Source organism: Sinocyclocheilus grahami, unplaced genomic scaffold (assembly GCF_001515645.1).
Source record: "Sinocyclocheilus grahami isolate Dianchi unplaced genomic scaffold, SAMN03320097.WGS_v1.1 scaffold691.1, whole genome shotgun sequence".
NCBI classification, from domain to species: domain Eukaryota; kingdom Metazoa; phylum Chordata; class Actinopteri; order Cypriniformes; family Cyprinidae; genus Sinocyclocheilus; species Sinocyclocheilus grahami.
Genome location: NW_015505870.1, coordinates 551,190 through 566,851, shown reverse-complemented (window position 1 = coordinate 566,851; position 15,662 = coordinate 551,190). Strand labels below are relative to the sequence as shown.

The window sequence follows — 15,662 nt, the reverse complement described above, 5'->3', positions numbered from 1 at the left end:
TATGTACAGCATTTTCTTTTAGTATTTAGCTAAACATCTATTCATCCATCCTCCCAGGGCAAAAGAACAAACCTGCGTAAGACGAGCTCGGATCGCATCAACCACGGAATGCGTGTGCACTTTAACTCTCTGGCTCTTCTGTTGGACTCCTCTTTAGAGGGCGAGTATGACCTCGTCCAGAGGATCATATATGAGGTAAGGAACAGGCCAAGATCAGTTACATACTTGGTCCACTAGTGAGTAATATAACTAGACATATAGGTATAGCTAGTTAGCATTTCAAGTATATGTCTCAATGTCATATCCAGGTAGAAGACCCCAGTTTACCCAATGATGAGGGCATCACTGCTTTGCACAATGCTGTGTGCGCTGGACACGCGGAAATCGTAAAGTTCCTGGTGCAGTTTGGAGTGAATGCGAATGCCGCAGACAGCGATGGATGGTGAGCGAAAAACATTTATGTAAACCCAGTAAAATTCTGTCCATAAGTTGAATACAACAAAATTAAACGTCTCTTTCTCTCTGTTAGGACTCCCCTGCACTGCGCTGCTTCTTGTAATAACGTGCAAGTATGTAAGTTCCTGGTGGAATCAGGAGCTGCTGTATACGCCACAACCTACAGCGATATGCAGACAGCGGCAGACAAGTGCGAGGAGATGGAAGAAGGTTATGCCCAATGCTCACAGTTTCTCTATGGTGAGAAACCTGTTCTCTCATTATGAAACTTTACGAAAGAGGACTTCTTGTAGCTCAACTGGTAATTTATCGCAATAAATCTGTAGCGTTGAGGTGTTTTTTTCTCAGGTGTGCAGGAGAAGATGGGCATCATGAACAGGGGCATTGTTTATGCCCTGTGGGACTATGATGCTGAGAGTCCGGACGAGTTGTCCTTTAAGGAAGGAGACTGCCTGACCATCCTACGAAGAGAGGACCGTGAAGAAACAGAGTGGTGGTGGGCGAGATGTGCTGACAATGAGGGCTATATACCTCGCAACCTCCTCGGGGTGAGGAAATACATTTTTTTTAAGCTTTCTCCTCGTCATTTAATCTTGGACATCCTTTTTTTTACTACAGATTGCTCATATTTGTTTTTCTTCTGTAGTTATACCCCAGAATCAAGCCCAGACAGAGGAGCCTTGCATAAACTCTCCAAATCAGCGCTTATGTGCCTGGAGTTTTGTCTATCATTTCAACAGTCACTTAGTTCTGCAGAGCAAAAGGACATTTTGAAGATGAACGCATTACATTTACATGGTGAAGAAAATAAGAATAGTTTCATGTTGGTATGTTATACATGTTTTTAAGGTTAAAAGCTTTGGTAGAAAAGGTAGACATAGATGCATATTTCAGAAGCAGTTTCAAGCATGTATAGTAAAGTGAAAGAGGAATGAAGAATTTATGAATGGTACAGATGCATTAATAGTCATCTGAGTATTATATCTCATATGAAGGATGTCAGATTTAGTAGTGTAATTTTTCATCTTTTTGAACAAAGTTTCTGTATTCACAAATGCTGATTTGTTTCACAAAGTGCAAAACAAAAAGCATTCATCTTTTGAAGGAAAATAAAGAGTTTTATATAATTTTTTTTTCCTGTTTATTTTATTCATAATGCCATGTTATGTAAACCTATTCTTATGGTGCTTGCTGCTATGCTACAACAGTGTGTTCTGTGAACAATTAACAATTTATTGCGCAAAGACAGCTTTCATTTATCATAATAAAACTTGTCAAAACTCTTGACTCACTGTTTTTGTCTTTTTCCCATTTGGTTTCTATGAGACTGTTTCTGGTTCAAAAAACATTTATGGTAATACATTTACAATGGAAGTCTATGCAGCAAGGCATTGCACTGGAATAAGCTTTAACATTGAAAAATACCGTTTCAAAAGTATAGAACCAAGACCAAACCAGGTAACCTACAGGCAAAATGCATAATCACTGTATACCATAAAAATACAAGCTTCACATTTCTGCAGATACTTGCCCTATAGACTTCCATCACAAGTGCACTAAACCCATTTTGTGTTATTTTTTAACTGTCCCAAATATGGAACAATTCAAAATAATCTATATATAGTGTGCCTATAAGAGCCTTACTTGTTTCAAACTGTAATTTCCATGACAACGTATTGTATTTCTTGTCTTTAATTAATTACAAACAAAGGGTTTCCACAATAAAACATTAATTCTTTATTACATAGGAACTAATAGCAAAGCAATAGATATGTAGTCTGGTTTCTAGGCTTTTGAGGACTTTTTTCAGAAGTACATGACATGAAGATAGATCTCAAATGTAATAAAGCCGACCAGATGCACTTTAGACAATATTAATTATTATTTGTGTAAGCACAACATGCACTGTTGACCAACAGCTGAAGTTATGAAAGCGATTGGGCCTCATTTATAAAACAAAAGCAGAACGAATTTCTTCCTAAAAATGTCTGTAAAAACAAGGTTTTACAAGTTATTTACACTTGTAAATGCGTTGTGCTCATGTTTCAAGACTGACGCCCAATGTTCAATACTGTTAAATGAAATGAGCTTTTATGCATTAGTGATCACATTATTAGATTAGTAACTTCAAATGATACAAGTATATCTATGATTAGTACATTCAATGTTTATATAATTGCACAATGTTTCGAATAGGAGTGCACGGGTGAATGGGGCGCACAACACAATGGTTAACTGGGTTCCTGTGCATGCTCAAGACGAATGCCCATCACACAAATCTGCCGTAAGTTTAACCCAGTTGACCCTGTAAGCCATTGGAAATGACCTACACTTTGCTTATATTTGCTTACAAACAATCGTGCAATATGCACAAAATTTTTTGGAGTTATCGGTGAATGCATTTATAATTAGGCACAATGTAATCAAGCTAGTGAAAAACCAATCATGCCTGACTGTTCCTACAACTCTAGAGCTCCAAAAATTCCCTTTCTGTTCCCTTCCGGTCCTGAAGAATTAGGCAATATTCCAACACGCCACCTAACGCATCAAAACGATACCACATTACATGAACAAAAACAAGGCTGTGGTTGTTTATTCATGAAATTTGAACAAAATAAAAGTGTTAAGTGTATGTGAAATGATTTGAGTATTGTCCTATTCAATAAAATCGGTGTGTTTTATGTTTCATTAAAGGGGTCATCAGATGCCCATTTTCCACAAGTTTATATGATTCTTTAGGGTCTTAATGAATAGCCTGTAACATACTTTGTTTAAAATTTCTCAATGCTAGTGTAAAAAAACACCCTTTTTACCCTGTCAAAATCAGCTCTGTTTTCAGCACACCTTTCTAGTTCGTGTTGCTTTAAATGCTAATGAGCTCTGCTGCCCCCGCCCCTCTCTTCCGTGGGGTTACGAGCAGACTGTAAACTTCAGCCGTGAAACTTTCTAACTAGCACATTTTAGGAAAGGCAATTTGCAAAGATTCATAAAAAACCCTTATACTCACTTCTTCTGTAGATGAAGCTGGATCATGAATGATTCGCGCGAACTTAAAGGCATTTAGGCAGATCGGGGATCGGCGCATACCTTTCAAAAATGAAAGTAACTTTAATCCTCTGCATCTTCAGCGGGGGTCAGATCGAACTTAAAGGCATTTAGGCAGACCGGGGATCGGCGCATACCTTTCAAAAATGAAAGTAACTTTAATCCTCTGCATCTTCAGCGGGGGTCAGATGTCGGGAGTAAATGACGACTGCTTTATTCATTATTACATCCAACAACAAAACACATTCTTGTCTTCCCCTGCACCGGAGTCGACACAATGGCGGACTGATGACAGCTCACTCAGGGCGGGCCTAAGGTAAGACGATCTTGTCAATCAACTATCGTGGGAGGGGCCTGTGCAGAACTACGTCATTCTGACAGGAATCTCAGAACATCCTGATTTGAGAAAGGGGATTTTAAAATGGGGATTAAAAAAAAAACACTGGGTGGATTTTGATCATAGGGTGGATGTGTACACACACTTCCAACACACATTTATGTTCAAACAACAACAAAAGTGAATTTTGCATCCGATGACCCCTTTAAGATGTTTGTTTTTTGTTCAATAAAAACTTGTGGAAAGACATTTTCAACATTGTGTTAGATCATAATGGAACAACTATAAAATAACAACATAGAATGGAATAACTTTTGTCCGTCACAACCTTGTTTTCATTTGCGACTGCAGCCAGCTTTGCACTGTACGTTTTTGCCTACAATTCTTCCATTTAAGACAATATCGCTTAATGTATCATGTTCACATACACCTTTGTGACAAATCTTAACCACCTACGAAGTTCTGGCAGTATCCAGTACTGCTGCCCTGGCAACAGGACCAAACTCTTCGCAACAATATGTATATTGTACAGACTAACAAGCAACCATCATAAAGGACTGTAAAATCGCACAATGGGAGCTCAACTTAAAAGCCCGGAGTATACTTTATGTGCAAACTAGAATGTGCATACAGTGCAGTGGATGTTAATTTTGTCACCAGCATAGTATGTGCGCAATCTGATGTGTATACACTGTACACCAGGGATCTACAACCCTGCTCCAGAGATTGTCTTACTATTGGGAGATGAGAGGGTCTGTATTACTTACTATTGGAGAAAGCGCAACGGTCAACTTGGATCACCTCTGCCTTAATAACCAATGGCCTCTCCTCCATTGACATCCATTAAAAAAAAAAGCCTCTGGTCTCCTTTTCTATGTACTGCCAAAGCGGAAGCGTTTGCATTAGCCATTACTTTTTTTTGGCTAAAGGTTACAGGCTTGCCTTCCAGTGGCTTTGCCTGAACACCTTGATTAGCTGGTTCAGGTGCGTTTGATTGGGGTTGGAGCTGAAATCTGCAGGACTGCAGCTCACCAGGAGCAGGGCTGGAGACCCCTGCTGTACACTCAACTCGCATATGCACCTATAATTTTTCTCACACTAACTAGTTGATCCACAAGGTGGCAAAACTGGCCATCAAATGGATTATACTTTGAAAAGCTATGTATTCGGCTGTACACAATCAAATTGAAATAAACTTTGAGCTTAAGGCCTAGGTCTTTAACCCTGCTCTTGGGCACCCACTGTCCTTCAAATTTGATTTTCAACCTGCTTCACTGCACTTAGCCTGTGATCTTTAAAGTGATCCTGAAGACCTTGATTAGCTGGTCCAAGTGTATTTGTTCAGGTGTATAAGCGATCCGGCATAAGGCTGCATTCCCATTCACTTTTAGGCTGGCCGCACACTAGCCGATTTTAAGCCCGATTTGCACCCCGAACGATAGGGGGGTGTGGCCCGATTCGCGGCTTGTCGCCTCTATTGTGTGGTGTCATTACGATTATTTATCTGCTCCCCATCGAGACGGAGCATCCCAGAATTCAAATCGTAAATATCAAACATGTTATACCCGCGATAGCCAATGAGAGCGAGCAAGCGTCACCTACCGGATGTTGCGTGCTTCTATAGCTGAAACTTGGCAGCCACAAACATGCCATGAAAGCAGAGAACAATACCCATATTCTTTTTTATTCTTAGTTTTTCCACTGTGAAACAGAATACACGCCAGGAAAGCCAGCTGACAACGTTAATCGTCCTCTATTTGTTTTTCTTCTCTAGTCACGTTTGATCTTGTGAGTGTCCGTGAGATCACGTGTCACTGTGAAATCGTTCCTACAATCAACAAGTGTGTGGTCTCGTGGTCTGGTCGAATCATCTAGTGTGTGCATTCAGAGGATTATAAGGCTAAACTTATACAGTTGAACTGTCTTCATGTCTGTGGTCTCCCATAGTTTTAAAATCGTTTAAGATTTGAAAATCGTCTAGTGTGTCCCAGGCCTTAGACACGCACTCGCAAACTTCCCTAAGCACTTACGCTCGGGGGACTCCCCGTCGCCAATTTGAAGCACGTTCCACTTTGTGGACGAGGGAAGTTTACATGGACATACCCTCGCCTCGACCCCTCAGTTTTGACCGAGGGAGCGAGTCTGCTTCATATGCACACTTCAGGCCGCTCTGTAGACCAAAATGCAACAGGACTATGACATCATCGCAGATCGCGTTTAATTTATCCCCACCCCAAACAACTCTATAATATATATATATTTATTTTTTACATTTATAACAGCCCAAGCAAATCTATATACATATAGAATGCTGCACCAAACAAATTCGTAAGGGGAAAAATGTAAACAATAAACCAACTCTATAGCAGATTGTAAGTGATCAAGGGCTTAGGACGTTCCAGTTCAGCCCATTGCAAGGGTTCCGCCAGTAGTGGGCACTCACGCAACGTAATCAATGACGTACATCCGAGTGAACAAGACGGAGGAAAGTTTGTGAGTGAAGGGCATAAAAAAATATTCTTGCTTGCGTTTGAACTGCTGAATGCATTGCTGCACTGCGTTCCTGTTTTAGTGCTCTCTCTGAGACCTCACGTGCACCTTAGGGTTGCTTTGTCCAATTCTAACAAGGGAAACAGAACATATTCTGTTTTAACTAGGGTGGCTTGACAAATACAACATACCTTTATATATTTTTTAAAAAAGAAACAAATCTGAAGTGTCATCAGATCTACCGGGGTAACATCACGTATTTAAAACGACCTAAGATCTGAAGTTGAATGCTACAATTATGTTCTCATATCTATAATGCAGGCTGTATTTGTTCCTGCAGAAATCTGCTCCAGATACCCAACTTAGAGACTTGAAATCCTACATGCTTCACTCAAGGTCAGCCAGTTTCAACTTAAGATGTGAAACACGCACTTGTGCAAAATTAGGAGAGGTTTTCAAGCTCCATTACACCTGGCAGACATACACTCTAATCAGTAAATCACTGTACCAAAACCGTCCAAATGTCACAGGAGCCGAGAGCATTTACACACAGGCAAATCTGCAATTAATATAGGCACAACTATAGAGTGGAAATGAAAGGTGCACAATAGAACTAGGGGATGCAAACTCAAGGCAAGGACAGGACGTGACTGCAGCTGCAGTCAAAAGTCCTCTTTTGATTTATGGTGTCACTCCCAATGTGTCTAACTGTGGTTCTGGTTGCGGTTCTGATCAGGCACGTGGTTCTGGGTGGAGGGTAGGAGGTGCGTCACGTGTCCAATGCCTTTGGTCACCCCCTCTCTGAAGAGCAGCTTGGCTCCCACACGCAAATACTCAGGGTGCTTTAAGAATCTGAAACACACTACAGCTCTCTCTCCTGTCCGCAGCTCCTCCTAGAGGACAAATACACACATTTTTCTGTGATGATAGTTTTCAAAATAAAGGTTCCAAAAGAGAATTATTTATGGTTCCCCAAAGAACCATTCATGGAACATTTTGTAAAAGAACCATTTTTACTAAGAACTTTTTAATAATCTGAAGAACTTTTTTCCACAATAAAGAACCTTTTGTGCAATAGAAAGATTCCATGGACATTTAAGGTTCTTCATGGAACCAAAGATGACCAGAAAGAACTTTATTTTTAAAAGTGTATACTAACAGAGCAACACTCTTCAGAACATTGTAAAAAACAAAACACACCTTTCCAAGGAGACACTCTACAGTGGCGGTCTGCCTCACATTCCCCACGTGCACCGTGACCTGGAAACCACGGCGGAAAGTCTTGGCGTGGAACAGGAGGACAATAGCGGCCTCAAACTGCCAGCAAATAGTAGGGTTCATTTTGGGACTCACCATGACCATGCCCTAAAAACACAAACACTCAAGATCACAAAGACATCATGAAGATATGGCTACACAAAGACTTAATTTAGTCTTTCTCCTCTTGCTCCCGTATTGAAATCAGACCTTTCGTAGTAACGAGCGATCAAAGTTCCCAAGTGCAAGTGTGGCGGCCTGTCCAGCTCTCAGCACACGGCAGCCGGAGCGATTCCTGTGAATACTGCACACCTTCAACCTCAGGAATCGCCCATCATCGGTGGGACCCACAACCAGCCGGTCTCCTTCACGACACACACCACTGCGTGTGAATAGAAAGTCAATTATGATCATCGAGACAAATTGAATAAAAAGTGTGAAGGCAGTAATTTAGCAGATTTTCGTTGGTAAAATCCGGTCATGTCAAATTGGAAACTGGGAGATCAGGGATTCCACAAGAGGGTGAAAGACTTCCACGTGCATATTTTGCAACGGCAACTAAGACATTGAAAAAGGTATTGAAAAAGCAGTTGCTACATTGCTAAAACACTGCTAGGTAGTAGGTAAGTTGTTTTGACTGGTTGCTATGGTGTTGGTAGGTTGTTCTGTGTGGTTGTGAAAGTTATATAATGTTGCTAAGGTGTTTGGAGTGGTTGCTAAGTAGTTGCTACAGAGCTAGGGCATTTTTTAAGTGATCTGAGTGGTTGCAAGCACATTGTTATGTGGTTGCTAAAGTGTTCTGGGTGGTTGTTAAGATGTTGCTAGGGTGCTAAGGGATTACTAAGGTGCTCTGAATGGTTGCTAGGACATTGATATGTGGGTCATAAGCAGCTGCTACAATGCTAAAACATTAGTTAGTAGATAAGCTGTTCTGAGTGGTTGCTAAGGTGTTGCTATGTGGTTGTTAGGGTTTGAGCAGTTGTTCAGAGTGGCTGCTAGAGCATTGCCGTTATTAAGAGTGTTCTGGGTGGTTATGAAACAGTTATAAGCCAATTGCAAGAGTATTCTGGGAGGTTGCCAAGGGGTTTTGAGTGGTTGCCAAGCAGTTGCTGAGGCGTTGCTAATGAGTTCTGAATGATTGTGAGGGCATTGTTGGTTGCTAAACAAGTGCTACAGAGCTAGAGTATTGCTAAAGTCCTTTCAGTTGTTACAAGAACGTTGCTCTCAAAAACGTTGTTCTGGGTGTCAAGTCAAGATGTTGCTATGAGGTTGCTAGGTTGTTCAGAGTGGTTGCTGGAGCTTTGCTACAAAGGTGGTCTAAGTGGTTGTTAGGGCATTGAGATGCGGGTGTAAATCAGATGCTACAATGTCAATACATTGCTAGGTAGTAAATAGGTTTCTCCGAGTTGCTATGGTTTGATAAGGTGCTCTGAGTGGTTGCTAAGGCATTGCTAAGCAGTCACTAGGGCATTTTGGGTTGTTATGAGAGAATTATCCACCGTTTTCCTGAACACGGAAGTCTCGTTCGCCTCATAATGGAAAGATGCTTTACATTTCTCGTCTCTGATGTTTCTAGTCAAATGAACGCGCAGCTTAACCCTGCACACATTTTTATATTTAGTTATATTTGAAAAGTTTCCGAACTTTTTCCCCATTTTAACATCCAAACGGAAGTTAGAATACATCATGGCGGCCCTCATTGATTACTCAGGAAAAAGGTGGATAAGACAGTTGGAAGAGTGTTCTGGGTGGTTTCTAAGGTGTTGCTAGGGCATTGCTTAGCATGTGAAAGTCCATTGCTATGTGGTTGCTAAGCATTTGTTTACAAAGCTAAGACATTGTGTTATAAGTAGTGTTTTAAGTAGTTGCAAGTATGTTACTTTGTTGTTGCTAGAGTGTTCTGGGTGGATGCTAAGATGTTGCTAGGATGCTAAGAGATTACTAAGGTGTTCTGAGTGGTTGCTAGGGCATTGATATGTCCCTTACAAAAATTAACCATGCTTTTATTATTGTAAAAGTATAGTGACCATGTTTTTTGGAAGGAATGATTACCATTTGTATAAGCACAGTTTTACTATAAATACCATAGTTAAACTATGGTTAGTGTAACAAAACCATGGTTAATTTGTGGTTACAATGGTTTAACTATATGAACCATGTTTTATTTTAAAAAAATTTATAGTAAAACCATGGTTCATTTTCATATGGGGTGGGTGCTAAGCAGTTTGCTACAATGTTAAGACATATATAGGTTTTTCTAAATAGTTGCCAGGGGGTTTGCTATAGGATTTGATAAAGTGTGTGCTAAATGGTTGCTAGTACATTGCTAGGTGGACGATAGGCAGTTATTAGACAGACGGACAGACAAGATTGATGCAACAGATGTGGACTGACCTGTAGAGTGTACCACCGACTACTGTCCCTACATCAGGAACACTGTAAATCTCATCCACCTGCAAGAACACATCAATTTGACATTAAATCTCTTGGAATATCTTAGAATTAAGACATGATATGTGCGTTGGTGAGAGTGTGTTTGTACCTGGAACTCCGTGAGCTGCTGCATGAGCTCCTCTTGCTCCTTGCTGTTGCTCAGAGGAGGAAGAATGTTGAAAAAGACCTTCAGAAGGTCCAGATTCTCCCCAGACACACTGGAGAGGGTGAAGATGGGCGTCACACTGTGGGGAGAAAAACACATCATTACAAACACACACACATACTGTACAAACTAGAGTGTTGAACAGCTATCAGTGGTAAGGTACTTTGTAGGGTATTCATTCAAATTTACATATTTAAGTTTTAAAGGTACAGTACCAAAAACAGGCTGTTTAACTGTAATGCTAAAAGAGAGGGTGGGAATTGGTCAGGAAAAAAATCAATTATGGCTGTTTATGTTGCAAGAAACATTGACTTAAGGTGGAAAATAATGCAATAAATGTCTATAATAACCTCTCTATTCTCATACACACATGTACCTGGAGGATTGTGCGAACTGCTGTGCAGCCGTGACGGCATCATCAGGGTTGGACACCACCATGGGGACCTTGTTGCAGCCGGGCTGTTTGAGCACTCTCTCCAACTGACGAACCGTTTTCTCCACTGTGCTTTTACCGCAAAGGTCCACCTTACTCACCACAATGAATATGGGCACCTTCAGCGCCATCGCCAAACCCAGGTGCTCCCTAGTTGTGCCAGCTGGGAGAATTTTACAATGCCAGAATAATGTATAATATGTTATGACACAAAATTAGTTCAAAGTTGGGTGATCTGGATGGTTTTGAGTAATGATTTATATAATTTTTAAAAAATCATATAGAAATACACACTACAGTTTAAAGGTTTGGGATAAATAAGATTAATATGATTAAAAAATATAAATACTTGTATTAAGCAAGGATGCATTAAATTTATGAAAAGTGACAGTAAAGACGTTTATAATATTTCAAAGGATTTCTATTTCAAACAAATGCAGTTCTTTTGAACTTTCTATTCTAAATAATCCTGAAAAATGTATCATGGTTTCCTCAAAAATATCAAGCAGCACAGCTGTTTTCAACATTGTTAATAATAAGAAATGTTTATTAAGCACCAAATCAGAATATTAGAATGATTTCTGAAGGATCATGTGACAGTGACACTGAAGACTGGAGTAAAAATTCGGGCTGAAAATTCAGCTTTGCTTTACAGAAATAAATTACATTTTGAAATGTATTCAAATAGAAAACTTTTTTTTTTAATTATAATATTATTTCACAATATTACTGTTTTTACTGTATTTCTGAATGAATAAATGCAGCCTTGGTGAGCATAAGAGACTTCTTTAAAAGTATTTGAACAATTTGACAGACTCCAAATCTTTGAATGGTAGTGGGAATTCTTTGAATAGTGTAAAATCTTGAATTTATTGTAAATATTTAATATATATCGGCCAGATTTAGTTCCAATTTTTATGCCTTACTCATAAAATATGCTCTTAAATCACAACTTTTAAAGCAATAGAAATATATATTTATAAATACTAACCAATGCCAGTATTGGCTCCCACCACCAGCATGGCAAAGTCTGGGCAGTAGCTTGTCAGGCCAAATATAGTGGTCTTCAAGTACTTATAATGACCAGCCAGGTCAATAAAAGTGATCATCTTAGAAGAGCTCTCACAGATCTCCTCTGCTGTACGAGAGTCACTGTAGTTTACAACCTAAAACGATATAAGAGAAAGAAAAAAAATCAAAGCAACATGCTTATATGCTAGCAAGTAGAAGCTTTAAATCCCAGTTAATGCACCACTGAAAAAAGTATCATAAATAAAAGTGTACTAAATATCTGTCTCACCTCTCCTTTGCTGTTAAAGCCTAGGATCTCAAAACTGATGCTGGATGTCCGTCCCGTTTGAATCTCATGCAGGTGTCTGAAGAGGTTGAGTCTGGCCCTGCCCCGTCCGTTATCCAGCTCGCCCTGAGTCAACACGCCCAGCAGAGTTGACTTGCCTGAATCCACGTTACCCAGAACAGCCACACGGAGATCCAGGAACTACTCACACAAACACAGAGATCACAATGACCCGACAACACATAATACATCATTCGTTTATTGGGTCAATGACAAATAAGAATGACTATGATGAAGAAAAGAAAAATTTAATTTCATTACTCTAAAAATAGCTGTATAACAACCATGAATAAGTGACAAATACTATATTTAGCCTTAGAAAGGGCCAAATTATTGGATTTATCTTAAGAAATTTACTGACCTACATAGTCACGAAAGTCTGATTTGGTGATATAATTTTTCTTCTCACATGACAACTAAACAGCGTCCTGTGTGTTATTTATACCCACTGGATTTTAATTGGTAGACAAAAGTTAGTATAAATATAATGTTAAAATTCTTTATTTAAAATATTTAATATTTGAATAATCATGTACTTTCTTTATATCATATTCTTTAAAGAAATAATAATAAAAGATTATTTTTATTCCAATAATCAAGTTATTTTCAAGAAGAAATGAGACCATTTCCATAAAAAAATGTAATTCTGAAATGTTCAAAAGTAGGCAAACTCCATAATTATTTGAAAGCATTTTTTTTGTATTTTTTAAATGTAATATTTTTTAAATGTTGTACATTTTATAGAAATAGTCATAAAATATTTTTTTCCAATGATTACAAGTTTATTCCAAGTTTATTTATTCCAGTGATTTTATTCCAAGATATTATTTCAAGAGTATATTCCTTTTTACAAGACCTTTTTCGTAAAAAAAAAGTAATTCAGAAATTTAAGTTTAATTTAATGTTCATGTTCATCATAAAAAGGAAGGCACACTGAAAACAAAACAAAATAAAAATTGTTTTTAGGATTTTTTATATTTAATATCTTAAGTCATACTTTTCTATTTTATTATTTTTTTTAAGAAATTTGAATAAAATATAATTTTATAATAGTTATTTTCAAGAATATATCCTTTTTACAAGACCTTTTAAATATTCTAAAAATGAATATTTGAATAATGAAGAATATTCTCTTTAGTATTTTTACGAAATAATAATAAAAGATTATATTATTCCAATAATAAAGTTATTTTCAAGAATTTTAACGACCTTTTTCATTAAAAAAAGTCTAATTCTGAAATTTAAAATATGATCATCAAAAAAGCAGGCAAATTACATAATCATTTTAAAACATTTCTGTATTTTTATATTCAATATTTAAAACATTTTGTTTTTATTTAGTATTTTTAAAAGAAATAATAATAATCCCATGCATGACCCAATGACTAAAACCACAACAACCACAATTTACAACAGAAATGAAATGGACACTGATTAAAGCGTCACAAGCTCACCTGCTGGTCATCTGGAACTTTCCGCACAAGAACTTCAGCGATTTTCCGTCGAGCTCTATCGCAGTCCACCTCCCTCTCTCTCAGGAGCGTGATATCGGCTCCAACCCTGCGCAGAGTCACAGAGTCTTACCAAGACAACACAACACGCCTGTAAGCCACTTCTTACACACTGACATTAAAGAAAATCAAATTGGTTGATGAATTCAATACATACTTCTCAGCCATTCTGCGAAGAGTCTTAAGCGAGGCTTTCATATCTTCTTCTGTAAGTCCAACCAGCAGACCGTTATCCTCCACCCCAATCTGATACACGGCCTCCCCGCGGCCCTCCTGCAGTCGCCATTTCAACTGCGTGGCCAAGTGTTCGAACCGATACTGCGTGGGGTTTACCAGCTTCAACTGAAAACAGAGCATGAATATGCCATTAAATACATATAAAATCCTATAAAAATTATTACTATCAATTTGGTGATTGCATAGGCTACCTTGTATTCAATGTTTCCCTCTTCAGCCTAAAATATGAAGATATGTGGGCAAAAAAACAATAAATTAAATACAAATCTAAATGCAGTCTTGCAAAAATCAGTCCTTGCACACAATTCATTTATTGGACAAAATACAACCTTGGAAAGAACTAGAAAATGAATAATAACCACAATTATTTGGCATTATGGAACTAACTTTTGTTGTTGTTTATTTATTAACCAATTGCTATTTACATTTGATTTATTTTTGAACAACTATTATATCTACCATAAAATCAACCCGGCATGAAAAGTTTTCACCTAAAAAGTGCAGATTCTGGTCTTACAAATCATACAATTATTAGTATCCTACTGTAGCTATTAGGCCTACTGTATTAAATGAATATTCGCTACCTGTCATCAAAATGAAAACGAAAAGACACACGGTTACATTAAGTAGCTAGTATTAATTCATTATCATTTTTACAGTGGTAACTGTACAGTATTTTGGCAGCCTCTTACCCATTTTTGTATATTTAAAATATAATTCGCCAGCAGCTTAACACTACTGTATTAATATTCTAATGAACGATATTAAGATGTAATATACATTATAGGCCGATCTTAATATCGCTAATATCGAATGGTAGGCTACTATGGTTATTGATATGCAGTACACATGGTTAGCATCCGCCAACACACATCTATATTTACCTCTGGTGGTAGAAACGGCGGAGGCTCGTTGGCCTTCTTGCCCCTCCGTCGCTTCCCTCTTCTGCCTCTTCTCGTGCGGGATTTCTTCTTTGGTGCGTTTTCGATCCGGCTTTCAGCTGCATTCTGCGGGCTGCTCGCTTTCGCTGCAGACTTGATGCTGCAACGGTTTGCAACCTGCGCATCCATAGCTCGCTCGCGTATAAGGGAGAAAAAAAGCTACGGTTTTAATCTGAAATTGTAAATATGTATCCTAAATTAACGCACTTCTCTGTTATAAACATGGACAATGCATTTCCTTTCTATTTATTTACTATTGCACTGGGATACGCGGTCTGGGAGCCATGATGACTGCAGCTACACCCTCCTCAGTAAAGCCCGCCTCCAATACCCGTCAACCATTCGTCATCCCTCTGTTTAATCTGTCAAACACTGTCTATCTATCTATCTATCTATCTATCTATCTATGTGTCAGTCTATCTGTCTGTTTCTCACTCTATCCACCTTCTATCCATTAGTTGTGCTCATGCCTTTACATACAAATATCTAACCTCAAAGGGTTAGTTCACCCAAAAATGAAAATTAGTCCATAAATTACTCACCCTCAAGTCATCCTAGGTGTATATGACTTTCTTCTTTCAGAAGAATCCAGTCGGAGTTATATTAAAAATGGTATTTGATCTTTCAAGCTGTTTAATGGCAGTCGGCAGGTGTTGCATGCATCAGTCCAAAAGAAGTTAAATAAAAAGCGCCCATCCATTAAAAAAAATTGTCTCACACGGCTCCGGGGGCGGGGGGGGTGAACAAAGATGCGTTTTTGTAAGAAAAATAAGCATATTTAAAACCTAATAATCACTTTAATGTAGCTTGCGCTCACTGTTGTACAAAAAAAGCAGCTCCGAGCGTATGACGTATGGAGGTCGGCTTTGCGCATGCGCCGCTCAGAAGTGAAAAACGCGGAAGCGCAGCGGAGAGATCAAAACAAAACAACGGTCACTTATTAGAAGTACAAAACGAGGATTTGTAAAGAAGAATGTCGGAGGATTTCGATATAAGCCA

The 15,662-nt window shown here is 38.5% G+C and overlaps 2 protein-coding genes and 1 long non-coding RNA gene across 4 annotated transcripts in view; 1 reads left to right on the top strand and 2 right to left on the bottom strand.

Annotated features, from left to right (window-relative positions):
- The first annotated feature begins 34 nt into the window (after window positions 1-34).
- LOC107559545 (apoptosis-stimulating of p53 protein 2-like) lies at window positions 35-1,754 on the top strand. The gene is made up of 5 exons (XM_016243405.1): window positions 35-195; window positions 309-442; window positions 530-696; window positions 805-1,004; window positions 1,103-1,754. Exons 1-5 carry the CDS (start codon window positions 109-111, stop codon window positions 1,142-1,144), a joined length of 630 nt encoding a protein of 209 aa, XP_016098891.1. The 5' UTR covers window positions 35-108; the 3' UTR covers window positions 1,145-1,754.
- Window positions 1,755-4,705: 2,951 nt separating this feature from the next.
- Window positions 4,706-15,662, bottom strand: part of LOC107559557 (uncharacterized) — an 18,396-nt gene continuing 7,439 nt past the window's right edge. The window contains exons 2-3 of the long non-coding RNA XR_001605637.1: window positions 14,918-14,924; window positions 4,706-4,717 (exon numbers count right to left, since the gene is read on the bottom strand). This is a non-coding gene — a long non-coding RNA (uncharacterized lncRNA). The remainder of the gene's footprint in view (window positions 4,718-14,917; window positions 14,925-15,662) is intronic.
- On the bottom strand, window positions 6,725-15,017 carry LOC107559555 (GTP-binding protein 2-like). Of its 2 annotated transcripts, XM_016243438.1 has the most exons (12): window positions 14,607-15,017; window positions 13,914-13,940; window positions 13,643-13,827; window positions 13,429-13,534; window positions 11,918-12,115; window positions 11,609-11,783; window positions 10,561-10,780; window positions 10,128-10,263; window positions 9,980-10,038; window positions 7,796-7,967; window positions 7,529-7,693; window positions 6,725-7,221 (listed from the first exon to the last, which is right to left on the bottom strand). In XM_016243438.1, the coding sequence occupies exons 1-12, from the start codon at window positions 14,790-14,792 to the stop codon at window positions 7,033-7,035; spliced, it is 1,818 nt and encodes a 605-aa protein (XP_016098924.1). In that variant the 5' UTR covers window positions 14,793-15,017; the 3' UTR covers window positions 6,725-7,032. The 2 variants fall into 2 exon arrangements, with proteins under 2 accessions (XP_016098924.1, XP_016098925.1); XM_016243439.1 differs by lacking the exon at window positions 13,914-13,940.

What these genes read in the sequence shown, in the direction of transcription:
- LOC107559545 (XM_016243405.1), top strand. Translation starts at nt 109, where the DNA reads ATGCGTGTGCACTTTAACTCTCTGGCTCTTCTGTTGGACTCCTCTTTA. An exon ending in GCCGCAGACAGCGATGGATG is followed by an intron (nt 443 to 529) that starts GTGAGCGAAAAA and finishes TCTCTCTGTTAG; the next exon opens with GACTCCCCTGCACTGCGCTG. An exon ending in TACCTCGCAACCTCCTCGGG is followed by an intron (nt 1,005 to 1,102) that starts GTGAGGAAATAC and finishes TTTCTTCTGTAG; the next exon opens with TTATACCCCAGAATCAAGCC.
- LOC107559555 (XM_016243438.1), bottom strand. Translation starts at nt 14,792, where the DNA reads ATGGATGCGCAGGTTGCAAACCGTTGCAGCATCAAGTCTGCAGCGAAA. An exon ending in CGCCGTTTCTACCACCAGAG is followed by an intron (nt 13,941 to 14,606) that starts GTAAATATAGAT and finishes TTCATATTTTAG; the next exon opens with GCTGAAGAGGGAAACATTGA. An exon ending in TAGAGTGTCTCCTTGGAAAG is followed by an intron (nt 7,222 to 7,528) that starts GTGTGTTTTGTT and finishes TTTGTCCTCTAG; the next exon opens with GAGGAGCTGCGGACAGGAGA.